Raw genomic sequence first — 26549 nt, 5'->3', positions numbered from 1 at the left:
CTGGTTTAACAATACTGTGTTATCTATTCTTCAATTTTCTTAAAAAGATCTGGATTTCCTTGGTCTCTTGATTCAACCATGTGATGTTTTTCATGTGTGTTGCTAGTTTTATTTGTGTATGTGGGGAACGTAAACTATAAGGGTTTTTTTTGTTGGTTTTTTTTTTTTCCATGTCTTTATCGTGAATGGATAAGAGGAAAGAAGAGTTTACTCTTCACAGTTAAATGCTGTAGTTGGTAGTTAGGGAAGCTGTCAAACTGTAAAAATAATTATACTTTTTAATATGAGCAAGATTAATGCCAGGAAATATGAGAAAACATCACAGCAGAACTTCTCGTTTTATAGCATGAGATATTAAGACGTAATAGGTATTTCCTGCAGCATATATAACAGATGATTTATTTTAGAGAGAGATTACTTTGTGCTGCTGTTTGTTACTGTGTAGAGCTTTATTTGTTCTTTGGATAAAAGGTTTAAATATAAATGTTATTTGAACTTCTGTCAAAATGTCAGGTTTGGAAAACAGTTACAAAGAACGGATAAAGGAAGAACCATAAAAACACGTGAGCTGGTAATTATTCCCTAACCTCTACAAGAAGAATTAACATCTGTTACTCAGTGTGCCTTTCTAATTTTTTATGGGATGAATACAAACGTCTGATGCAGCGGATTTTGTGGCTTGAGGGCACATGGCAATGTGACAGCTACATCATCCCTCTGGCACCGAGACCAAAAAGAGCAGTTAGTCACCAGCAAGACTTTATGACACTTCCTAAATTGAAACCCGAAATACTGTTTTTCATCAAACTCTCTGATACCTGGTTCAGAACAGATATTGTTTTAAATAGAGTAGGACAAGTCTGACTGGGGAGCCTGTGTGTGATCTGACCTAGGTTTTGAAGCCTGTATGGTAGTGCAGGAGTGAGGCAAATATCTTGGGGTCTTGGTCGTAAAATAGTCTGATCCTCTCATTAAATGTCTCAGAATTGATGATTCAATAGTACTGATTCAGTTTAATGGTTGTGTGTTGAGAATGTGGTTCTGCATAAATAGCCAGCTGTGTTAGAACACTGTTCAGGTATCATACAATCACAGAACCACAGGGATTGGAAGGGATCTCTAGATAACACTAGTTCCAATCCCCACTCTTAAAACAGGTTCCATACAGTAGATTACAGAGGGAAATGTCCGGGTGAGTGTTGAGTATCTCCAAAGAAGGAGTTTCCACAGGCAATTAGGGAGTGTGGACTTGGCTCTCTGCTCGGCATTGCTGAAATAGAATGCTTATATTTTGTGCAGTCTGGTGGAGTTTGTGGAAGTTAACAATGTATTACTCCACTGAAAAAATGTGTAGAATTCTATAGTTGTTCAGTCCTGTGTCAGTATCAGTGTCTCTTTTCATTTGCTTCAGCCCTTTGTTACACAGGCATTATCGAATTCCTTGGTTGTCATGCTGCTCTTACTAGGCATGCAGGAAGCAGTGGGTGTGTTCTCCCTCTGCCTGGTGAAAACTGACCAGCTTTGCTGAAGACAGCTTCCATTTGTACTACATATTGTCTTTGTGCAAAACTGCTTCTTAATGACTGACTTTTCATATTACATACTGATTAATTGTCTGTGGTGCAATTGTTAACTTTTAGGTCTTGTTCATGCAAAGTAGAACTATGCTAAACTTTCACAGAATCAAATAATAACGATAGGTTAACTTCTTAATTCCTCAGTGTTGCTTTACTTTATACTTTCCTGATATCATTGTTTAATTCTTTATTTTCTTTTCTGATTTTTATTATTTTTTCTTAGAAGACTTTATTTTCACAACTAGCTTTACCTCACAGATTTCTCTTTGGCACAGTTTACGGAAACACTTCAATAGTATGTTTAGTATGATTAGTGTGTTTGGTTCCGAGAAGATACTGCATGTAAGGATAAAAAAATAAATAAATAAATAAAAATAAAAATAAAAAAATCAACAACAACAACAAAAAAAACAAAAAAAAAAACAAACCAACACCTATTAAGCAAATACTACAAAGTCATGATGTTAGTGACTTGCATAGAATACTAACTATGCGCTGAAATAGGACAAAACTGGGGCATATACCTATCTTCACACCCCTAGTGACTGATCTACTTTTCAGTGTAGTGGACCTAAAATCTGCTAGAGCCAGGCAGCTGCAGAGATTGGCCGGGTGCTGAAGTTTCTCCATGCTTGTGAGTCGGTAAATATTCAGAGTTCCACTGCATTCCACTGCAACTCCTCTTATTTTGGAGGAAAAGAGATGCTCTCTCAGGTACCTACTGTAACGCTAGAGTTTTGGTGCAGTTCTTTCATATTATATATACTTTACCAAAAAAATATGTATTCTGTGGACAAGTGGCTGTTTTTTCTGTAGCTGTAGAAGAGTACCATGCATCCAAAATGCTTGCTTTGTCACAGCTGAGATACATTTTAAAACAAAATGGTGGTTTGGTTTTTTTAAAATCTTTTGGAAAGTAAAAGTATCTAAACTCTGTGTGTATCAGATGGACACTGAGTAATTAAGTTACAACTCCTGTCCTGGTCCTGTATTTATCCTATGCTTACTTCAGTAACCTGTACTGTTTGTAAAATTGACATTGCCTCCTTAATTCCATATGCAGAAAAAACTGGTAGTTCATTATTAAAGCAGATATTTGGCTAATCATTTTTCTGTAGTCTCCTGTAAGTGAAAGAGATGGCTGAGGAAGATTTTATAAGGAAATCAAATGTGTATAATCCCTGTAAAAATCTAAGGACCTTACTTAGCTGATGCATATATACACATGATACGTAGGCTAAGTTTAGTAAAAGACAATTTAGTTTTTGGGGAAAAAAAGGCATGCTTACTGAGAGGTAAAATTTTACCTAATTTAGCATGAATATTTTTATTTCCAAACATACATCTAAAAATCTCTGTAGGGGTCCATCTTTAAATCAGTGCTTCTCTCTTGCTTTGGGCAATTGCAACTTTTCTGGGTTATTTTTTCCTTCATTCCAGCTGGCCTGTCCACCTGCTTGCTGTTTGTGTCCAAAAAGCACAGTTCAAAAGCGAGTGAGATTTTTTTAAACAACAGAGCACAAGTCATGACAGTGCCTGTGTTCTTGTTTGGAGAATTTTGACACAACCTGACAATAAATTGCAAGCAGACCTGTATCACTGAATAAACTATTGGGCTTCATGTTGAGAAACAAAGTCATAATAGAGGTGTAGAAGGAAAGAAAAATTAAATTGTAGGTGTTCCTGTGCATGTATTCATGAACTATTATTTTCCTCGTGAATGACGTATTACTCAGAAAGATTCTTTGTCTTGTTTTTCTCATTAAATTTGACCTTATCTGAACCACGCTAAAAGAAATGAAGTGAACCTTGTATTTTAAAGAATACCCTTGACCTGTTTGAATGAATATACATCATCTTGCATACCTATCTGAACTAGTCCTGAAAAAAACTTCATTTTTCTTATCTGTAGCTTCAGCATTTGAAGAATTATAACACCATTCTGTATCTGTCCTATTCAAGTTCTTTTTATTGATTATATGTCAGTGCTTCAACTTCTCTTTTGCTAGTTTATCATTAAAGGAATAAAAATGAGAGGGAAGCTTGCAATTTGGCGTGCTTCAGATTGAATTATCAGTCTTTCTAGTTTGTCGTCCTGATAAATGAAGTGGATAGAGTAGTGCAGTTACAAGATTCCTGTGCTTAGGTGCAAATAACTATCACTTCATTCCCTTCTGCAGAACACAAAAAATGCTTCTGAGAATGATTTGTACTCAAAAAGTTTTCTCTCCTGACTATGTAGGAAATGCAACCCAGTCCTTGCAATGCTTCATGGTCTGCAGACCCATGACATCCTTCTGTTCCAAGTAAAGGAATGTTCTGTAGTTTCTGTAGTTTTCTAGATAATAATGTGTTGAGTTCTTCATGTTCAGTATCTTGGAACAGTGCTCTTCCCACTGCTTATCTGGCACTTCCAGTCAATACTGAAACCTGAAAGTACCAAGGCTGCATGAATAGAAATAGGCATTTAAAAATGGTGGTTAACAAAGTCATTCATACTCAGAAGAAATCGCAGCTTGTGAGTGAAATGTATGATGTAGCCTTTTTTCTCTGAATATTAATTGAAACATGCACACAAAAAAAGATCTTTTTATCTCCTAATATTTGCTTATCTCACTCCTGTGTATCTTTTAACTTATGAGAACTAGAGCAGGAGAACTACTTGAGTTCTCTATTACTTGAATTTTTGACTTATGTGATGTGAGTATAGGCTTTATTTACAGTGTCATTGCTATGATTTTCCTTTGAAACAGCGGATTGTAAATCCTTGTAAACACAGTGTTGAGGTTACATACTCAGTCATGAAGATTGTCTATGTATTAACACTGAATGGCAAAGCCTGCTCAAAGTATATTACGGTTGTAAATAGACACTGCCTTACTAGATAGCAATTTTTTTTCTCTTTAGGTTATTCATAGGCAGCTGAAACAGCAAAGAAAGCAACTAGCTTGTAAGAACCTTGATTTGTAGATCTTGTGTGTGATTACAATACAATTTGGCTTCCTGCTCTCCTAACCTCATATCACATAGTTACTACTATCTCAGGTAGGAAATCCAGGTCTCTGATTGGACTTAGACTATCCTTGTATGGCATTCTTCCTTGATTCAGTAGTTTATTTAGTCATGATCAGAACTGTTTATTCAGTGTATGTTCAGATACTGAGAGGAATTGCTTCATTATTTCTATTACTGCACAAAGTTTGTATTAAGAGCTTGCTTGAAATCTAAGTGCAAGCAATAGAATGTATGAAGATTATTCTGTGAAATAAATGTGTATGCTTGCATTAGAATAGTCATCCAGTTTATTACAGCTGACTACGTATTACAGTATCTTGGATTTGGGTGTTTTATTGTTTTTTTACCCTGAAGCATAAAGAAGCAAAAAATATGACCCCCGCTCTTCCACATGCCGTAAAGAAATCAAACAAGCTGTCAGGTTTCTGTCAGAATCTAGAAGAGATTTGTATGGTATTGGTAAGAAATTGTGGAGGATCAAATAGAAATACAGAGTAATACTAATCTTCTTTTCCCAACATCACCTAAGCTTTATAAAAAATCCTTCTTATTTACAAGTTTTCTTATTCAAAAGGTCTAATTCAGCAAATGTGGATGGAGACTTCAACTCTTGATCAAGTTTCACTACATTCTCACAAAATTAGTACCAAAAGGAAATCTGATGGGTAAGTAACGTAGTGCCTGTAGGTTTTGTTTGGAGAGGTGTACAAAAATGCGATGATGGGTTTTGACTTTGTATTGTCTTTTGTAGCGATTATGAAAAAGCTTTTTATGTGAATGTAGTGTTTCGGTGGGAGATGTTTGTCATTTATAACAATTCCTCAACTAGCTAGTAATTTACAGAATTTCAATTTGATGTTTTCTTTAGAAACCACATGAATTTCCACATCTTAAATAGAACTTCTCTGAGAACAGCTGTGTTTATATATGTTTTACAAAGGATATACTGCAAAAATCTTATTTTGTCTTGTTATTGATACAGCATCGTTCTGTTGTCAATATAATGACGCTCCGTTAACCTTCAGCAGATTGCACTCATTTTGCTAACATTTCTAATCTGACTTTTCCTCTGTTAGTTCAATTAGTGAATATTTCACTTGAACTGGCTGGCATTTGTTTATTCATTACTGTTACAAAATTTTTATGGTTAGATTTTCATTTGATTCATTCATCTAGTTACTGATCAATATACTTTTCTTTATGAAAGACAAATCAGTATTAAGTACAGTTTGTTAGATTCCTATGAAATATTGTCCTGCTTTGTAAAAATTCTTCCTTCTTGCAGTATTTCAACTCATGTGTTTTTGAGATAAGTGCATGCTTAAGAGATTTTGGCTGGTCAGTGTCCCAGATGTTTACTCTTCATTTTGAAAAGATTAAGTCCAAATGGAAAACTCTCGTGAATAGCTTTATTTTCCGTTTCCTGTCTCTTGAGACAGGCAATATTGCAAAAGATCTTTTTAAAGTTTTTGATTTTTGTTGGTGCACCATGGAACTGTTTCTCATAGGAAGTGCGTTGAACTCTGTATATTAGTTGAAGTCACTTCTCTGCCAAAGAATGGAGCTGCTGACTGCAGCTGGAAATCCTGTGAAGCTGCCAGTACTTCATGGTTTCTGCGCAAAGCTGTTAATTGGTCCAGCCTGTGACTTAGTGAATCACCTCTGAACTTCATCTTCTGGTATGTAACAAAATATGAAGATGTGAAATATTGTGGATTTCTAGATGCTCATGGGTGAGGTTGCATTATAAACTATTTTTTTGTAAATTTTCATTGGAAATATTCTGATTTTCTGTTTACATACTTCGTTTATCTCATAGGAATTTTTTATCCATTGTTCTTTTAGGCCTCCTATCCATGTTTAATCTGCTCCTAATATATCACTTATTTTCACTTGCTGGCAAAAATATTAATACTGGGAAACTGTGATTTTGGTCTCAGTGCTAGGCAGCATGAACTTTGCTGAAGATGGATTGGTGTTCTGTTACCTGAGAAACACTGATTGTCCTTGGCTTCAAGGAGAGTATGAGCACAGGACAGACAATTGTTCTCTGCCTTCTAGGAGTTACAGTTGCCATGTCAATAATCCTCTGGTAAGTAGGTGCAATGCAGTAGGACTGTCTCACAGGAGGAATTGGCTGTTTTCAGTAGTCTGCTTCCTTCTTGTGACAGCGCCTCAGGAGCTTGTTAGGCTCAGCTATGTTTTCTAAGCAGCTGAAGACAGTTAAGATGTATGCAGCATTTTTAAGAGATGGTTTTAAGTCTTCTGAAGAAAATTTTTCTCTCCAGGTATATGGTTGGTTTGTCTGCAAGCCAGTGAGTTGGGAAAGCTGATGACCAGACTCAGGGAATTAGTGCAGGTCCTCATCATAGGAGTTGGTCATAATGCTTTTTTTGTTTGTCTACCATCCCTTCAGTTTGTTTCTTTCTTGGTTGTATTGTTTTTCTATAGCTGGAATAGTCACTAGGTGTGAGCAAGAGGATGGAACATGTAAATATGAACTAGGGAAAGGATGCTGAACAGCCGCTCTAGGCAAGGGCATAATGACATGGTATATGAAGTAGGATGAGCAGGAGAAAGCATATTTGTTATTGCAGCAGAGAGGGCTGAGGAGTAGGTTCAGATCTGGCAAGTTTGGTAGCAAATACATTGTTACTAGCTGCTTAGACTTCACTGAGCAGGCAGCTGTTCATGGTGTCCTCAGCTGCCATTTCCTACAATTACTCATCCTTTCAAAATACTTTCCTGAAGGCATATTGTGAAACTCCTGTTGTTGCTCCTTATGTCAAGTCCTGAGCATCTCTCATGCCTACTTTATTTTTCAGCCATATCATAAAGGGAGTATTCAGCCTCACAGGTTGTGAGAAGCTGTTGCGTTTAAAAACAACAACAGAATGTCATAGAAGACCACTTAGGTTCTGTTCAGAGGAGCCTCTTTAACCAGTGGCTTCCAGTAAAATTCACCACAGAGAAAATAATTTTCATTTCTGTTAATCATTTATTAAGACAAAGGATGTACAGACAAGCTCATAACTTTCACAGAAATCAATAGAAAAGACAAAGACAGGAAATAATGCTTGTTCTTGCTCATCTATCTAAATGTGGGTTCCACTGGGTTTCATTTTGGTTAATTTAAAGAAGAGATGGAAACAGCTGAGTACTGCTATGACCACTGCTGATAACCTGAATGCTGATATAATGAATATTGAGGGGTTTTGGAAAAGTATCTATAAGAAGGCTGATTTCTTACTGACACATGCTTCTGTACATATTTTTATATATGTTTGTGCGTAAATGCTAACAGAATTGTGCATTGTTGTATATATAAAAATATATCCAGAAATAAAGCTCTTATCAGAACAACAAAAGCAAAGAATGGGCAAGTTTTCTCACTAAAACAGAAGCAGTTCTGAAATCAGATGAAAACTGAGCTAGTAGAATGGTCTGTTTTTCCCCAAAGCATGCATTTATCCTATGTCTTGGTCTCTGTAATAAAAGTCATACTAACTTCATCCTGAACAGGAAAAAATTCCTTTAAAAAAAATAATTAAAAAATATATTGAAAAAAATAGGGGAATTTACCTCTTGTTTCTAGATAACATCTCTAACTTCTTAGTGCTGCAACAGTGACATCCAGTGACTAAGCCAGGAAGTTTTAGACTTAATCTACATTTTTATGAATGCTGAAGGATGGAGATGGAATTTGGGTCAATATTAATGCACCAAAGGCCAAAAAAAAATTAAGAAATAGTCCATGTGTAAGGAAGGTGACAAAATTTGTACAACTCTGTCATACCTGATTCTGTTTTAATTAAAGTTGGTGTGAATTTTGTAATGAAATTCAAATCTCGCATAGTTTCTGGCTCTAAAGAATGAGTGGTATCTGGTACTGACCTGACCCCCTACTTCCTCAGTTATTCAATTTTTATTTTTATTTTTATTTTTTTTGAACTGATTCTTGAAATATTGCTATTATTCAAAATGCTATGTGATGTATTTTGTACTTTGTTATTGTTGTAATGGTACTAAAGAAGTAGCTTGTGACAATCTGAAAAGCAGATTTAGTTAAGTAGGGTATTTTAAAGAAGGAGAAAGGGAACAGGTGTCCAGCTAAAATAAGAATTTCAAAGTTTCTCACATCTGACCCTTTAGCAAGAGGTAATAGTTTTGACTAGTGATACCAAGAAAAGCATAAATTTTAAAAGCAGATGTTGAATGCGTTTCTTGCTCCTTCTCAAACAGCTTCAGTATTTTTGAGGGAGAAACTTTGCATCCAGTAAGGAATGGATCTGATTAGCACTTTGATCTGTCACTTCCTTTTCTCACTTCTATCTAAACCTCCAAAACATACACATGCCTTAGCTTGTTATGAGTGCTGTCTCCCAGACATTTAAGGATGCAGTGAGTAGTAGCATTTGAAGAGTCTACCTTTCAAGGTGAGTCCTGAAGTGAGGTCAGAAATCTTGTCTGAAAATGCGGTTTTCTTATTGTACTATCTCAATGTTCTGTTATTGGAATACACAATCATCCTTTCTGTTCATTCCAGATTTAATTGGTAGAAAACAGTAAAGATAGCCTTGTTTTCTTTGTAAGAACAGGAAGTTACAGAACAGGGAATAAAAGGGGAGAAGTGCTTTACAGAGACAGGTCTTCAAGGGCCAGCTGCTGGGTTCTTGCCATCCTTATGTGGTTTTTTTACCACGTTTTTTTAATGTGAGTTTTAAATATTAAATGATTTAAAGACCACAACACAAATAATATGAGAGAGATGGTACAAACCACTTATCAGAGCTACTCACAAAGCTCCATCTTAGTAAAAGGAGCTTACCTAAATTTCCTCTTTAATAACCCAGGAACAGTCTTGAAGTTGCATGTCGTTGCATATCATTGCATATAGATGACCTCAGATGGAAAAACAAGCATATTCTTTATTCACTTCAGCTGCCTTAAAAAAGATGAACTGATTATGAGATAATGTAATGCTTGACTACAAAACTGACTACTAGCTGTGCAAATGTGGAGTCTGTGCTACGTAGCTGATCCCCAACATTATATTTTGCCATGCCACTGTGCATGGAAAAAAATAGCAACATATTGTCTTTTCAGAAGTTTTGCAGGAGTAGATGCTTCTGCATTGAGGAAAAGTTCTTCTGGAGCTTTTGCCATACATGATGATAGTGACTACTATCTCTTACCCTTCACTTTTTAAGATCAGTGGGACAAGACAACCATGCTGACTGTATTTTTCCTGTAAAGGTGCTGTCTAGTTCCTTATGAAGATTGAGAATAGTTTTTTAAGAGGTTCCCAATTCAAGCGCCGTAAAGATGTATTAAGTATTGATTTACTTAATTAAAGGTGGGAGACAGAACGCTGTTCTATGGAATTTGTAAAAGTATTAAGCTGTGGAAAAATGAATTGGCATCACTAGGGGGCAATAAAACATAAGAAATATTTATGTCGTTGAAGGAGAATGCAAGCAATGTCACACCCTCACTGAAAGAACCACTTGTGTTATGACCTGAACAACAGCTTGCATAGGCAAATACTTGTGTTTCTCCAACTGTGTTTTATTGCCAGTCTTGCCTCATGTATTACAGATTTCCCTAAAATTATGTATTGTATGTGTGTATTAATGTATATTATGTATATTGTACATGCATACATCAAACTTTGCATATAATTTTGTGTTGCTTAGCCTGAATTTTTTCACAGTAAAATAGCAATATTTGACATTTGCACTTAATTTTTGTTTCTGAACAACACTGAATTCAAGTATAACGTTTTGCAAAGACATCAGTTTTACACATATAAAACAAAGCTGCATAGTACTGGAAAATTTAAATCTGAAGCTCACTGCCTCTCTCTCTGTCCCTTTCAGCCTCTGTAATCTTCAACTCAGACTGGTGACACAAATTCCAGATGGCCACTGCTCTGGTACTCTTCAGCTCTGAGGTTAGTTATTAACCGTTTTCTTTCCATCTTCCTGATGTCCTGCTGGTACATACATATATATATATCTGTTTACTGGTAGAAAGGTATTTAAAAAATAATGTGCTGTTAGACAATTTTTGGGGTACAATGATGGTACAAACTATGTTTGTGTTAGATTTCTTAATATTATTAAGAATTATTGGAGATATGAATGATTTTTAAAGTATTTAGGAGCTCTGGTCTTGTCTGCTGTCCTTCAGACCTTTCTGCCGTGCTTTTCCTGCTCTTCTCCAGTCTTTGATTTTCTTGAGTGTTTTCCTTGAATAAAGATATCCTGGCTATAGGATATTAATCACATAAATGCTCTCTGGGCTTTCCTTTGACTTTCAAACCCTGATTTTCTTCAAAATAGGTCAGCAGAAAGTAGCATGCCAAGTGGGCTGGAGTATTATTTTGCACACTAGCTCTGTGTGACCCAAGCAAGATTTCTGGGGAAAAGAAGTGGTGCTGATACATTATGATAGAAACCTGCAACATTTTTTTGCATATGCTCTAAGTATTTCAACATTACTCATAAAAAAAAATAAACAAAAATGCCAACTTGAAGTTTATACCAGGTCAAGTCTTCAGATTTGAAATGGTTTTGGACAGACTGGTAAATTAAGCCCACTCAGTATCCAGTGTGGCTGCACAGAAAGCAGTTGCAATGCAATTACTTTGTATAGCAGAATAAATTTGAATTTCCGCTCATTCACAGAAATGAGTTGTAAGAACATCAGAATGATGAGGTGTGTCATTTTTGGAAACCTAGATGATGTTATTTCTATAGTAAATTTACAGGCAGATTTATTTATTTTTTAAATCATTATATGATTTTAGTATATATCTCATTTTACTTGTGAACCTTACAGAGATGTATGGGTAGCACTACCAGGTATCATTTCCTAATGCATGGGCCCCCAAAATGTTTTTCAAAGGTTTAATGTTACACACATGACAGACGGACTGCTTCCACTTAACTAGCTTCTCTGGGAAGGGATTGCTCTCCCCTTTATCTGAGCTAGGAGTTGGTAATTAGTAACTGTATAGCAGAACCCAATCCCCAGCATTTAAGCTGCCCCTTTACATTTTGAGTTCTTCTAGTCTACCTTGGGGTAGGTAATCCATTTGATTATTGACCCAGTCAATAGTTGGTCAACTCAGCTGGCTACAGACTTTGCCCTGAGATGTGTTGCAAACATACTTAAAATCCAGGTACAATGGACAGAATATCCAAAATGCTACCAGAAGCACTTCTGTTTCTTTCAGAACCAATAAGCCTGTTAATTGGCTTTGATAAATTTCCTATCTGATTGAGGATGTTGATTAACATAAAAATTTAAATCCTCCATGAAAGTTATTTGACTCCTTTGTTTGTCTTTGCCTGGAAATAATTGTGGTTGGTTACAGCTACTGATTGTATAAGTTACTGTTCTTCATCTGTTCCTTCTGGCTTTTTAATTCATTACTTGGGAAGTTCCCATTGTGTTGTGTCCAGGAATAGTCTACTGTCTTTATATGGGCAAGTTAAATGGCTCTGTCTTACAGGAGTACTGTGGCTGAGGAAAGGGTTGGATACTGTACTAATGTTTACCTTTAGTTTCACAGAAGGACTGCATGTATTTTACTAAAGGCGGCAGAGCCTTTTTATCACAGTCAGGCTCCAGATGTTACAATGAATCTAGCCTAGATCTAGTGTGCATAGCATGGCTTTGTTTAAAAACAGATAAACATGAAGAAACACACAAAACAAACAAAACAATGAAAAAAAAAAAAAAGACACCGGAGTAATAAACTACAACGTCTCTATCTTAAAAATGCAGTGATTATGGCATCCTCCAGAATCAAAGTCTGTTAGGAACAAATAACAGAATATTCTACATTCTGTAAGTTGTTCTTTAAAAGTGTATTTCAAGTTAGCTAGTGCTTTTTAGAAAGCAATTGCTGTAAACTGCAGGCAGATCTGGCAACTTGAGACAGGAAACTTCCTGGCTGCTGCTGCAGATCTCTGACTTCTACCCAGAGTAAACCTCTGTGCTCTGCAAAAGCAGCATTGACTAGCTGATGAATCAACAGTCAGGGGGCTGCTCTAGGAAGATCAGTTTGCAATTGTGCCCTTGTTGTTTTACACCACACCCCCACATAGTATCTGAAACGTGAATTAGTAGGGGAGGATCACATTCAGCACTGATTCAGGAATTCTTTCCGAGTTCAAGAACTTTTTCTAGGAGTTTGGTGAGTACTTGGTAACATCTTTGCTTTACAAATCTCTTTTTAGCTGGTAGTAAAGTGTCTGCTGTAAGGTTTTCTTTAGAATGTGATAGGTGGGGTACTCAAATATTTAGATTCGAAGTCCAGTAATATGTGCTGCAAAAAGGGAGACTTATGGTTTAGAGATCTGAAACAGGACAGCAATTAATGTAGCTTTACAAATATTAATACAACTCATCTTTGCTTTTCGGAATGCCAGATTAAGGTATTTTTAGCTTCAAATAAGTTGAAGATTTTTTCAAGCAAAGCCATTTGTTGCAGTTTGAAGGGAAAAAAAGGAAAAAAAAAGCTGTAGTTAATAAAAAAAATCCTCTCATACAGCAGCTTCAAGGGAGGCTTGGCTCAGACTTGATTCTGCTGGGCTATTTCATATCCTTCTAAGGTTTGTAACGTTTGAAGCAAGTAATACTGTGAGAGCGTTTGAGAGTCAAATTAATCTGATGATAGTACAAAACTATTTCACTCACAGTGTATTATAGAAATTCTCAAGTAAGTAAACGTTTGAACAATAAACGGAATAGTGAATGAGGCTTGCAGATTTTGTTGGTCTGACCATCACTGGTGTCTTCTTTAATATCTTATTTAAGGATCTGTCTAAAATTCATTTTAAGTAACTGTTTAATGAAAAAGAATGATGCTAGACTGTATTAAAAAGAACAACAAAAACAAAAACTAATCTAAAATTTTAAATAATGGAGCCAGAAAATATTTATGTAACTTGAAAGAGGAAAAGGCATGTAACAATGAGAAAAGTAGAGTAGAGAGGACAGCAGTTTAGAAGGGGGGAGAGTATGTGAAAGGTCAGTGTGACTCAGTACTATAGAAATTAGTCATCAAAGTACTTCATGGAAAACATATGAAGATATAAACCTTCCTTCCTGAATGCCTTATGGACAGTTGCAAAGACAGGAAGTCCAAGCTGTCAGTACAGATATGAACATCTGAGGCAAGCTTAAGTAATTTCTAGGCATCTACTTGGGAAAAATTGTCCTTCCTTTGTAACCTTCTTCATGTACTTAAATTATACTAGAAGAGAGTTTGTGATCACCTGTAAAGGTGACAAATACCTCCATCCTCAGTAAATTCATTTGGATTATTAAGCTGAATTTGCCATCAGTAATCAGTAAAGAGTTTACACTGTGCGTCATGCATTCAGTTAGAACAACATTAAGGAGCTGAAGATGAGAACGCATGCTGCTCTAGCCTCTTTTCCTACCAAATACATAAATTGTCATTAAAAGGTAGTCACACGAGCAATTACTCGATAAATCTATATATTTTGTTTTTTTAATATAGCTTTCATTATAGAAAATATTCAACTATTCTTTAAATTGACTTTCTTTTCTGAAGGTAAACTTTCAATAATTCAGTTTATCTTTACTTTGTGTGCTGTTTGACTTGCAGTCTGTAAATGAAGTGTATTTCAGCTATCAGTGTAGTTATATGGTCTCAGTGCTTTTAGCCTTTCAGCACGGTGTCCACACTTGGTAATATTGCTAATGACAACTCAGTTGTAACTCATCTAGCTGATATTCTAAATGCAGAATAAGTTTTAACTGTTATTCTATGGTCTTCTCAATTCAGGCCTGTTTGAGCAATTAATGTAATGCAGTTTTCAAATTCTCCTTAATATTGGACCTTTAGTGGTCAAAACTCAAGCTTGTTAACTTTTTAAAGGTGGAGAATTGTATTTGAAGGGCCATGAGGTGGAATATACCTAAAAAAATGAGGCAGAATTTCTCTTAGAGGACACATCCAGAGACTGAGGAAAAATGGTCCAGGATACAATGTGACTATGAGGCAAAGTCAAGGTGTAAAAGAGCACACTTACAATCTATTAGAAAACATATCCAAAGTCTTTAGAGAGACTGTAATATAACCTCTTGCTAAAGCAGACCCACAGTCAGAGAAGAATTACTGGGTTGCAGACCAAGCTTCAGGAATTGTTTATGTGTTTCTCCAGTAAACTCTCCATGCTAAATACGTCAACAGAAGCATTGAGATTTTCTGTCCAGTACAGGGTCACTAATATCTTTAATCTTATTCTTCTATCTAGCTAGCTCTGTAAGCCTTAAATTACTTGAGTGCAGAGCACACAGGTGTAGCAATGGAATTAAGGTAGGTTCTGGAAGCTTGAGTATGAAGTCTCTGGACAAAAAGAGGAATTGATGCTGTCTTTCACGTTCTGAGAAGCTATTCTGGTTCCTACATTTACTTTAGAAAGATGATTCTAGCAGTAACTTTCTCCTGCATTTCAAATCAAAGCGGTAGTTTCCAGAAGCACTTTGTAAGAATATTGATTTTATTGTGTATTGTGTTTGCTGTTGTGCATTCAGCATTTGTGGGCAGTGTCAACCAGAAAGAGCGTACAAAAACAGGAAAATAAAAAATAGCAACAAAAGCTAACATAGTAGAGTTTACAAGCCTCAAGAATTACAAGAGTATTGTATACAGCAATTCTGGAGCAAGTTTTTATGATCCACTTCCAATACTTACTGCTTTTTGTTTGGACTCAATTTTGAACTGTCTTTTTTATCTTTCTTCACTCTTAAAAACTAAGAGAAGCTGACCATTCCTAAAGAAACAAAAACTGCTTAGGTGTGTTTTTTGTAAGGATTAGAAATGGGGTCTGAATATCTATGGATCTCCGCACTTAAACTAGGGAGAACTACCCTTTTTTCTTTTTCTTTCATACTTTTTTTTTTTTTTTTTTTTTTTTGTAAAGAAGAACAAAAAGAGGATGAACTCCCCCCATTCTTATTTGTTTATCTTATGAAGCTGTATTTATTTTACTTTACAAGAGTATGGGACAAAGTTTCCCTGGGGACAGAATGAAGCAAAACCATATGGGAAGTCATACAATTCCTTTCCTGTCATAGTTACTTCACAGTAAAATGGATTTATTTTTAGTCCTTTTAATTTTTGCTCACAACTATGATCAGTTTCCACAGGGCTTTTGCCCCCTTGCTGTTAATGCAACTGTTCATTTTCTTCTGTTAGTGTTGTTGTCACCTTCCGTGATATGTGCTATGCACAACTGATTATACCCTCCAGGTTACTTGGTTAATTTGATTTGCTCTTTAGAGAAAAATAATACTAGGCCTTTTAATATGTTGACCCTTGATTCAAGAAAATTAGACATCCTTCTTGCAGAACACAGAGATTTCCATGATCTGATTTTACAATAACTATATTGAGAACAGTCATTGAGACAAGTAGTTTGGAAATACTTGAATTACATGAAAGAAGAACTTCACTGGTGCAGTATGCATTAACATAAAGGTGAGCATTAGTATTTTTCTATAAACATTTTCAACTTTTCTCCTGTGTCACTGTTACTCATTTTTTTGTTAAGTTCCCCTGCTTCCCCTCCACAGCTTTGTCAAGCTCGTGTCAGTTCTCTGTCTGGCTTGCCACGTTGTTTTATTTTAGTTTTGAGACTCTGCAGGGCAATAATTTGAGGCAGTTTAAAGTGAGAGGTATTCCCAGTGGTCTTAATTGCAGCATTAACCGTGCAGTAATCCAAAGCTCACACATCCACTGAAGTTAAAATTTGTTCTGTATCCACCTGAGAAAGGTAGTGTGAGCTGAACTTGATTATTGACAGAGGATGAAAATGATTATTTTGATGTTGGGTGTGTGCGCAAAACGTCATTTATGATGAGGTTTCATAACGTTAATTGTCAGGTAGGGTTAAAATCAATCATGAGACGCGTCATTGTAGCAGATGGTTTGCTCCTATGCCTCTCCATAGTAGCTGACAGCTTCACATAAGAGCAATCAAGTAGGTATATTTCTGTAGTAAGTACAATTCTAAAATGCACACACCTGAACTGATGACAGATATAGGGCACTGAAATGATTCAGTCCATTAGAGAAGCACAGGATTGGCGATGTGGTTGTGGTAGGCTTTTGGTTGTTTTTAGATTTGTGAAATAATGTACATTAGTGATTTGTTTTATTACATGTTTAAAAGTAATTTGGTAGGAACAAATTAATACTTCCTTTCGCTGTTGGAAGCTATGTCACAATGAAAACAAGGATGGATATGAGTAGAGATTTACCTTAGATTGGAACGTAATGTGTCACAAAGATGCAGTTGTCTCATAAAAAGGAATAACTGACTTGTTAATTCTTGACCTTGATTTGCATCCTCAGTCTTCTATGAGGTGGAAATTGAAATTCATTTAATGTACAGTGGGGCTTCTCTGCTGCAAGTATGAGGAAGGAAACAGAAGATTATTTTTCACCTGTGAAGCCGCACCTAAAGGGAAACTACTTATTGCTTCAGCATTATTTTGCACAAAGAAAAATCTTTGTCAAGGCAGTACTGCCAGAGTGGTTGAAGAGGGATAATCCCTCTCACTACTGAATTGATATAAAATGTTTGTTTTACTTTTTAAGCCGTTCTGATGTATGTTGTCAAAACAACATGCGACTCTGGAAATAAATCTTAGCAGGAGTCTAGTTTGGTAAGGCTGGGAAGGTGGCTCAGTTCTTGCATGCTCGCAGAATGTAATGTGTCATTGTTGTAAAAAACAGGAACTAGGAAGGAAAAAATACTGAAACTCAGACCTTTAGTAACTATCCCCCTAAGGCAATGACATTCAGAGAATACAAGTACGACTGACACATTGTGAAAACATTGTGGGATACATCTTACCAAACAGAAAAAGAAATGTTGGCCAATGAAATTGACATGTTTCTTATGTTAAGCTGTTTTTTTCAGGACTAGGGTGCAGATGCATCTCAAAGATTTGTTTTGTATAGCCTGTGATTTGTCTTTCAGTTTAAAGGGACGTAATTTTATTAGAATTGATAAATGATGTGGTAGACAGTAAGTAAATATACTAATTGGAATAGCTGTAAAACAGCAAATGCAGTAAAAAATGCTTTCAGGCAACCCACTGACTTAACAGGCTGAGAGACCATGCTACAGGTATGTTCTGTTAATCATCTATTGTACAGTTCCTGGTGGTTGAATATAATGCCTTAGAACTATGGTGAGCTAATAAAAGTCTGTTTTTATATCAGAGGTGCTATAATAATGTCTAATTAGACTTCCTTGTCTTTAATTTCAGGATGTGCTAAATTTAACTTCTGACTACACATAGCCTATCTCCTGCTATATGTTCTTCCATGTACTGTGTTCTTTGCTTTTTTCTTTCTTCTTTCCCTTCCATTTCCTGGCCTGTCATTGTGAATGAGTCACTTTTAGAGTCATTACAGTGTCACTTGATGGCATTTTCTGAAACTGTCTGTTTCTGGCTTCTACGGATATGCTAGCTTTTGTTTTGCTTTTTCCCATTAGCTGGTTAGAGATAAATACCATGCTGAAAAAAGAATGGTTGTTTCTAAACATTCTGGTATCGTGCAGAACTGTCTGCTAAGTAACTATACATGAAAAAGTCTCAGAAAGTACAGCAATTTTTTTAACTGCTCTGGTCCTTTCTGCTAAAAGCATAGAAATTTTTGTTGGTTTTTTTTTTTTTTGTATTTATGTAAAAGGGCAAAACAAGTCTGGCTATTTAAGACCGGATAATAAAGATCTTCATTGTGGAATTTGCTTTATTACTTGTGGTCTGCTTTGTCTAGCATGGCAGAAGTGAGTGGCATTACTCACAAATGTGAGTTTAATTAATTCAGTAGCCAAGTCACTGTGTTACCATTTGATTCCACTATCAGGAAACTTAGATGTTTTTAGATATAAAAATGTCTCTAAAAGCTGGTTAGTTGACGAGCAACAAACTGCCAGTTCCTAAGGAAAGATTCTTAAGAATTCAAAGAATTTGCTTTACTGGTATTTTGATGTATAGAAAAAACAGTATTAATGCTGAACTGACCCCTGGCTGTTCTTGTTAAGAACCTTCCTGGACTAACGGGCTGTCTGTACTCCCAAAAGTTTCCACATTTTGGTCTCAATAATCAGGCCATTTAACATGAATTCCTGTGGATTCAAAACATGCCCCATCTTTCCCATTATGTGCAATCCTTCACTCAAGTTCTTTGAATATTTTACTGAGCTGAATATTTTATGATATTTTATTTAGCTTGAATGGTTTTATCTAGATTAAATGTCAAACTATCACTGTTTTTATTTACATGATCCTGCTGAAGACTTGAAGTGTTTGACTTAATATTTCTCCCTTTGCAGTTTTTTCTTAATTGTGAATTTATTTAAGAGTTCGCTAGTTTCAAATTAATATGAATAAGATGTGTCTGAAATAATAAAGACAGTATTAGACAACTTCACATTGTCTATATATGTGTGTATATATATGTATATATATGTCTTCACATATATAGACAACTTTGCACAGAGTTCTTTTGTTCCCCTTTAAAGCATGGATGTTTTTTTTTTCAGACCGTGAATAAAGACATTTACCATAACTGTTTATCTAAAGCTGGAATAAGAACATAAAAATGTTGTCAGACCTTGCAGCACATCATTTTGCATAGAAGAAAATCTTGTTTTGAGCTAAATGCATCATAAGAGGTGTTCTGTTTCTGGAAATCATGGAGTGACCTATAAAAGCTGAATAGGAAGATTTTCAACTGTTCACTTTTAGCAGCAATGTAGTCAATAAAACTCTTTTTAGCCACTTTCTTGGTTTAATTTGGATTAGCCTTGTGCTGTTATGGTATTATTTTAGTTTGTTAAAACCTTTCCATATTATGTATTATGAGATTTATTCCTAGCATCTACTGTCTCAAACATGATTTTTGCCAAGCAGTCTATAAACAGATCCTTCTATGTGGATATTCTAGCATTAAATTCTGTCCTAGCACATAGAAGCAGATCAAATTTAGGGCAGTCTTACTGAAACTGTGATGGTAATGCCATTGCCCTTGATCTTGAATGGTTACTTTTCTGTAAGTACTGAAGTGGGATTCTGCTGTTTGATTGACTGAAAAACTGAAAATTATCTGAGCAATGAATTGAAATGTTGAGAATATCTTAATAAGAGACTTTATCGTGCTCTTGCCAAGCCTGGAACTGGGAAGTATTGAGTGGAGAGCATTTGGCATTTCAGTAAAGATTCTTCTTTTCCTCTAATAGTACATTATTTGCAAAGATGATCAATAAGATAACATTGTAACAACTTATTTGCAGGAAGGTAGCATTCGTCAGAAAGAATGATGAATGCACATATTCATCACACATAAGTGAGAGACTACTAAACAGACAAATAAAAGAGCAAGGTTGATAACTGAATAGGGTACACAAGTAAATGCAGACAGTAGCATTGACTATTGCAATTGAGTTTTGTCTGAAAAGTTGGAATGAACTGATGTGTTCATAACACATTGCCATAGTTGGTGGTTTTTATTATTGTCTTTTAGTAATGTAAGGTTATCCCACGGTCAGCCAAGTGAAACATATCCTTTTAGTACAAACACTGCTAGTTAGGAAAACAGTGAGTATGCATGGGGAGAACATTTATCAATTGAAGAGTGAGAAGTGAAAATTCTGTCTCTGATTTGGTGTTGAAGATACAATTGCAATTTCTGGTTCTGGCACATTTCTGAGTGGCTGTTAAAAATTGTTTTGTTTTTTCTTTTTTTCTGTGTGTACTTCACCTTTCTGAGATTTCCTTGCTTGCTTGTATTTTCTTAGATACTATGGTGATGTTTTACTTATAACGTCATAGCCAAAGATATACCAGTCAGAAAAGTTTAATCTCTTAAAGGTGACTCCTCTTTGCCACCTGCTATATAGCTGTAGCGTCTCTACAGCTCTCATAGTGTAAAGCTATATGCAAAGATCAGTGACAAGTTCTTCCCATAGATCCTCTTGCCCTCGTTGTTTTAGTGCATCTGTGTCAGTTCTCCTCATAAACATGAGGACAATAATAGTAAAGAAAAAATAGTGCTTGTAGGCAAGGGACTTCCTAGTTATTAAGATTTCTGTGAAGTTTATTAAATAACTTAGCCATAGTTTAGTATGATACTTAAAGAGAAAATGGTATCTATAAGGAAGGATATATTGAGCCTCTTATCTTATGTTCTCTAATGAACTTGTAATTAGTTTGGGAATGTGTATTTCTAAAAAATTAAATCAAAGGTTTTCCTGAGGTGCTTTCATACACGTGAGTGCACAACTTGACCTTTGGCAACTTAAACTTTCCGGTAGCTATGGAATAAAGAAGTTTTCTTTGTGTGAATGGGTACAGCTATACTGCTCTTACGTAGAAAAGATTAAAGCTATACTGCTCTTATGTAGAAAAGAACAGCACTAGACTTATTAATTCAAGTATTCTCTATTAAGAGGGTCTGCAAGACACAAAATACTGCTTAAAAAGTTGAAGTTCTTGTTGCACTGTCTGCTGTGAATTGCAATTTCAAGGAACCTGGTATCATAAAGTGATGAAATACTTGTTAAAAAAACAGTCCTGAGCTTGACGCCAAATCCCAGATTTTCAGGTAGAGTAAAACTTATTTGGGAGAATTAGAAATGCCGGTCAACCGTGCATGTGTAGTTGACATTAAGAACTACTTTATATTACAAACTGGTACACTTTAATTAGTTATGGATTCTGGAAGATGATTTAAAATCATAGCTTAAAATAAAAATAATAGCAGTGCCTCTAGTCTGTACTGGAGATGGGACGAGAGACTTGCCATCCGCTGAATACAAACCAAAAATCTTGTCCTGTTTCTCATTGCTCTTACAATGTAGTTATTCTAATGTATCTTATATTCTTCTGGAAGCTTCTAGTTTGCATATGTAAAACTATGTACTACCTTGCTAATAACTTAGACAAAATAATCGAGGAACTTCATTCAAGTGTATGTTGTCGATTTTTTTTATTCAGGAAAATGAAAGGAAGAAAGAGAGGATGGTTCTTAGCTTTCTCCTTTATCCTGCTGTTTGTCTATATCACTGGACATGCAACTGATGACTCTGATGATGGAGAAGAAGAGGATGTTCTGGGTAAGACTTGACAGAAAACTATCTCACATCAAAACAAAGCAACAACAAAAAACCGAAACACACCATGATAGAATACACTGTAGATGTAACTCTGTACCTGGAAAATTTTCAAGGAAATTTGGAAGTTGAGTGTAAAACAGTGGTAAAAACAAACTGAGTTCTAAGGAGTCGGGAGCAGCTTGGATTTTGCATTAAGCTCTAACAAAATTGTTAGCTGACTGTAAGAACTTCAGTTTCTTTTGCTTTTTGAAACATCTAATGCTAACCTAACCTGGTATTAGATGTCAAGATTACTCCCCCTTTAGTTTCCCTGGAAAACTTCAGTGTTGAGGGAAAGGAATGTGCTGGTACTAATTCAGAGTTTGCCTTCCTATGCAAAGAGAGTTAGAAATGTGATGAACAGCAGTGTAGAGCTGTATTGCTCTCTCCTGTGTGCAGCTTTCTTCAGTCACAGTTAATCTGCAATATTTGTTCTACGGATAATACAATTCTGGATTGCCTTGGTTGTTTTCCTTGGCCTCAGATAAGTTCTTTGTATAATTCCAACTGACTTGCTATGGATGGATAAACAAAAACTCAACAGTTAGTAGTTTGTGTCAAGAAAAATAATGTCAGAAGTGTGACTTGGAACAAGGGAGGTTCTCGGATTCTCATACCATTACGAGGCCATTGTTCAGCGTACTATGACTTGATTGAAATGGTTCCATGTTTCTACACTGGGTATCATTGCAAAATATATTTAAGTTTCATCACAAAAAAATCACGCTTGAGAAAGCAGGTGAGAAGAAAATATGCTTTTTGGGCCTCATTAAAATGATTTTTTTCCTTTTAGAAAATGTTAATCCCTTTCTTACGCTGCAGAGAAAGATGTAGTGAATACCTGTCCTATTTGACAGGTCTAATTTTGAAGCCCAACAAGGAGTACAGCTAAGGGAAACCTTTTGTTATTGTTGCTGACAGACTAACAGCTCACATCTTAGCAAATTTCCATCCACATTGTATCTTTTTATAAGTCTTCTATAGCAGTAATCCTTGGAACAATAATTATTAATTATGCACAATCATGGAGCTGCTGCAAATGAAGAGAGTGTTTTAAGAGCACATTGATATTAGTCACTACAATTTAAATTATAAGCCATTCCACATCACCGCTATACTTAGCATGTTAATGTAGTCAGATAAGTTGTTATGGAAGGAAATTATTTCTCTTTAACCTTGATGTATAGGAGTGCCTTTCTTGTTTGAGGGCTCACCATTATTCTATTACGTTGTGTTGCCTTGCAACAGGTGACAGCACAGGGGCAGTCTGACAAAATAGCTTCTGACATTTGTGTTTAATTGAATTCCTCCATTTGGAAAAAATGGCACCCATTCACATAGATGGACACTTGCTGAATGTTTATGCAGATCAAACACTGGATGTGAGCACTGCAAGGCAGTGGGTGGTGCATTTCAACCATTCCAACAGTGAGAGTGGTCACCTCTGCAGGTATAGATTTTAGAATCACGGCATGTAGGTTTTTCTTCATTGCTGGGGAAAATGCGTAAAATGCGTGGTAGTGACGATGTTGACCAACAGTGTTGTTAGCTGAGAATTTGCTCTGTCAACCAGTGTTATTGTGCTCTTGGTATCTGTTGTGTAGTTCCTATGGAAGTTAATAGGAGGCATTCATTTCAGACTGACTTCTGTATGTTGTGCGTGTGGAATGAGTGCAGGCAGGTATCTATGTGAAGCAATGGCCAAATACTCATGTTTGCTTTCTCATCTATTGGATCTTTCTGAGAAAAAAGAAAATGTAATTTTACATCATTCATGTTGAGTTGATTGTTCCCAGGTATAAATTAATGGGGAAAGACTGTCTCTGTTTCCAGGTACTGGATTGATTCAGTTTGCGTAAATCCTTTTGAGATTTCTTTCTGTGGAGTCATTTGGTTATTGCTCAGATGGAGAGGGCTTGGTCTTCTGAGACATTGCAGAGTACTTATTTTAGTTGAAGTATGGTAACTTACTAGCACTTCTAAGAAAATAAATGCCTCTGCTGATTCATAAATTGCAAAAGTGCTATAGAAATAGTCATAATGTTTGCAGCAAACATCAGCACATATGACAGTGATAACAGTGTCAGTGACTGCAGTGGGAAGGCCTGAGGAGGTAACTAAAACAATAATTAAGTTTTGGGGTTTTATTGGGAACTAAGCTTGGAGTCCAGAAAGTTCCTAAGATAAACTGTACCAAGCCATCTGTTCATCATCTTTGTACAGTTTTGCAACTATGCTTGCACATTATTTCTGTTTTGATAGCCCAGACCATGGCTGGGGTAAAATGTCGAAAGCAAAATGATCTAACATAATCTTATGTCTGTAATTCTAGTACTAAGTAACTTTTTTGCCATGTCTTTTAGAATGGACCGAGTCTCTGGCACAGGTCATTTATGAGGTTTTATTACTTGTGTGCCAAGAAAATAACCAGCTGCCAAGTCACACCTGTCCCCATTTGAGTCAGATTGGTTTCTGTGCAGCTCGAAGTGTTTGATGTTAGCTTCTCAGAAGTTAATCCAAATGTTACTGATACTTTGCATGTTCTGGAAGCATTTTTCACCCTTTTACCGGTTAAGGGGATTCTAAAGCTTCAGTTTGCAATGTAGTATCCTCTGAACTTTTATATCTGAGCCTTTTCAAGTCAAGGGACTTTCTACGTTGGAGAAGTTTAGACATTAGGAATCACTTCCGATATCTAAATTGTGATTCTTCAGGATTATCCAGATAAGGAAATAAGCAAAATTCAGAAAGCTGTTGGGCAAGCTGAACTCTGTAGGAATTTTAATGAAACTGCTGTCTCTTAAATTCATTTAATGCATCCACATTTTGTGTTAGGAAATCTTCAGTAATATTTTTAAATTTCTCTTCCTGACTTTGCAATCTGTAAATATCATTTCACTAATGAGGAAATAGCTCATTTTAGGGACCAAATATGTTGAAATGAGACATCAGTCTGTCATTTGTCAGTTTTAAAAATAGAAGATAAATTATCTGCTACAGTTCTTGTGACAATGGTGATAGTGTAGTAAGTGTTAATTTTTCAGGGATCTACATGTTATGGGTTAAAAGATTTTACTGGTAAAACATATTTCCTGTAAGTATAATAGTGATAAATGCCCCAAATGGAATAAGTGTCACCTTCCGTTGACCTGACCTTACTGTTCATGAGGATTTATCTCAGCTGTTCATTTCATTTAAAGTTCTGATAATAAGGACTATTTTGTACATTAAATCTAAATAGCCACAGAGCGGGGTAACTAATAATGTTGATTTCTGAGGATTCTTGTAGTTAAAAGTGGAAACTTTATCTTGTGAGCAGGAGAAAGCTCTGTAATGTTCATGTGAATGCTTGATGTCACTTTTTCCCCCTCTTTTCAGAGCAACTGCATATAGTGCTTCTTTTACACATAAACATTAAGACACATTAGTGTTCTGATTAGCTATGGGAGAGCGAGGGAAAGATTTCAGCTCTGTTCTTGTTGCTGTTGCAAGCATACAGGCTCCATAAACCTTTCAAAACACTCTAAGGTAAAAATAATTCATTTTGGTAAAAAACTGCAGGAAAAGATCTCAAAAAAAAAAAAATCATTGTTTTTTTAAAGACTATTGAAAGATCTAATATGAAAACAGTGAGATCTCAGAAATTATGACAATATGGTAAATTTTCAGTTGTAACAGATGGGTTTATGTGCTGGTAACATTTAACCTGGAAGGGGAATGGTGCCCTCTGCAGGGTTGTCTTGCCACACTGCTTGTGAGAAGTTTTCATGAGCAGCGTTGGTTATTAGATACGCATGGGAGAGAGAGAGCCCAGCGGACACTTTTTCTGCTTTTTATTTATGCAGCAGTAGTCAGTGTGTCTTTGGGAGCTGCCAGGATTTTCTCAATGTATTTGTTGTTGAGAATTTTTCATGAGTTCTTATGAATAAATGGCTGCCTGTAGCTGCTCTAGAGAGTTCTGGTATGGACTGAAAGTTTAGAATATGAGCTCTTTCAGTTGATAACTGTAACCTGTTTTCCATATGATTGAGTGGAACTGTTCTTCCAATGGAGTTGATGACCTTTTTACATCTGTGTTTTTTGTTCAGAGCTTTATGCATGTATATTGGCAAGTGCTTTTCTAGCAGAGCAGGCAAGCAATCTAATGTTGCAGTTACTCTACAGCAAACCAGCTTGATAACAGCTGTCCTGTTTTCTTTATCACAGGTGTTCCTTTACCACCACTGAAACTGGGACATTCAGACTGTGCCCTGAAAGCAGACGAAGGTCCATGCAAAGCAATCCACATGCGCTTTTACTTCAATATTCGAAGCCGTGAGTGTGAAATATTTGAGTATGGTGGATGCCAAGGCAATGCTAACAACTTTCTAACTCTGGAAGAATGTCAGAACAAATGTGTGGTAACAGGCCAGTACCCATTCTCCTCTTCTTCTATCAGTTCTTCTAGCTGTCATCTATACACTTTAAGAATTTTGTAAAGTTCTGGTTAATATACCAATACAAGGTCCCTGATTATGTTCCCAGTTGTTATACTGTGTTCTAGTCATATGAATTATTTTAGATTCTGCAAGCAAACATTCTGAATTTAGAAAGACACATTGTTAAATAGAGAGCAATACGAGAAAGCTTCTTTTTCTGGCTAGGGTCGTGTTTTGATTGAGTTGTTAAAATGAAATAGATTTTGACACTGGGATAAAATGGTGGTCAACACATCGATTGCTTTGAAAACATCACACCCAAT

At 35.9% G+C, this 26549-nt stretch overlaps 1 protein-coding gene across 14 annotated transcripts in view; it reads left to right on the top strand.

Moving 5' to 3' along the window:
- Positions 1-26549, top strand: part of TFPI (tissue factor pathway inhibitor) — a 104859-nt gene that overhangs the window by 67303 nt on the left and 11007 nt on the right. For 4 of the 14 annotated variants that reach the window (XM_032445705.2, XM_085553601.1, XM_085553604.1 and 1 more), the window contains exons 1-3: positions 12709-12798; positions 21651-21769; positions 26015-26122. In XM_032445705.2, coding sequence (XP_032301596.2) covers positions 21655-21769; positions 26015-26122 — 223 coding nt within the window. In that variant the 5' untranslated portion in view covers positions 12709-12798; positions 21651-21654. Of the gene's footprint in view, positions 1-5166; positions 5258-6100; positions 6272-6532; positions 6685-10471; positions 10546-12708; positions 12799-17436; positions 17774-21186; positions 21259-21650; positions 21770-26014; positions 26216-26549 lie in introns of those variants that run through there. The other 10 variants (XM_015867885.3, XM_015867889.3, XM_015867890.3 and 7 more) reach the window with 6 other exon arrangements.

Source organism: Coturnix japonica, chromosome 7, assembly GCF_054131305.1.
Source record: "Coturnix japonica strain WE chromosome 7, WE-NBRP24, whole genome shotgun sequence".
Taxonomy (NCBI): domain Eukaryota; kingdom Metazoa; phylum Chordata; class Aves; order Galliformes; family Phasianidae; genus Coturnix; species Coturnix japonica.
Note: the sequence above shows the minus strand (reverse complement) of the source record. Positions and strands in the feature narration are given on the sequence as shown.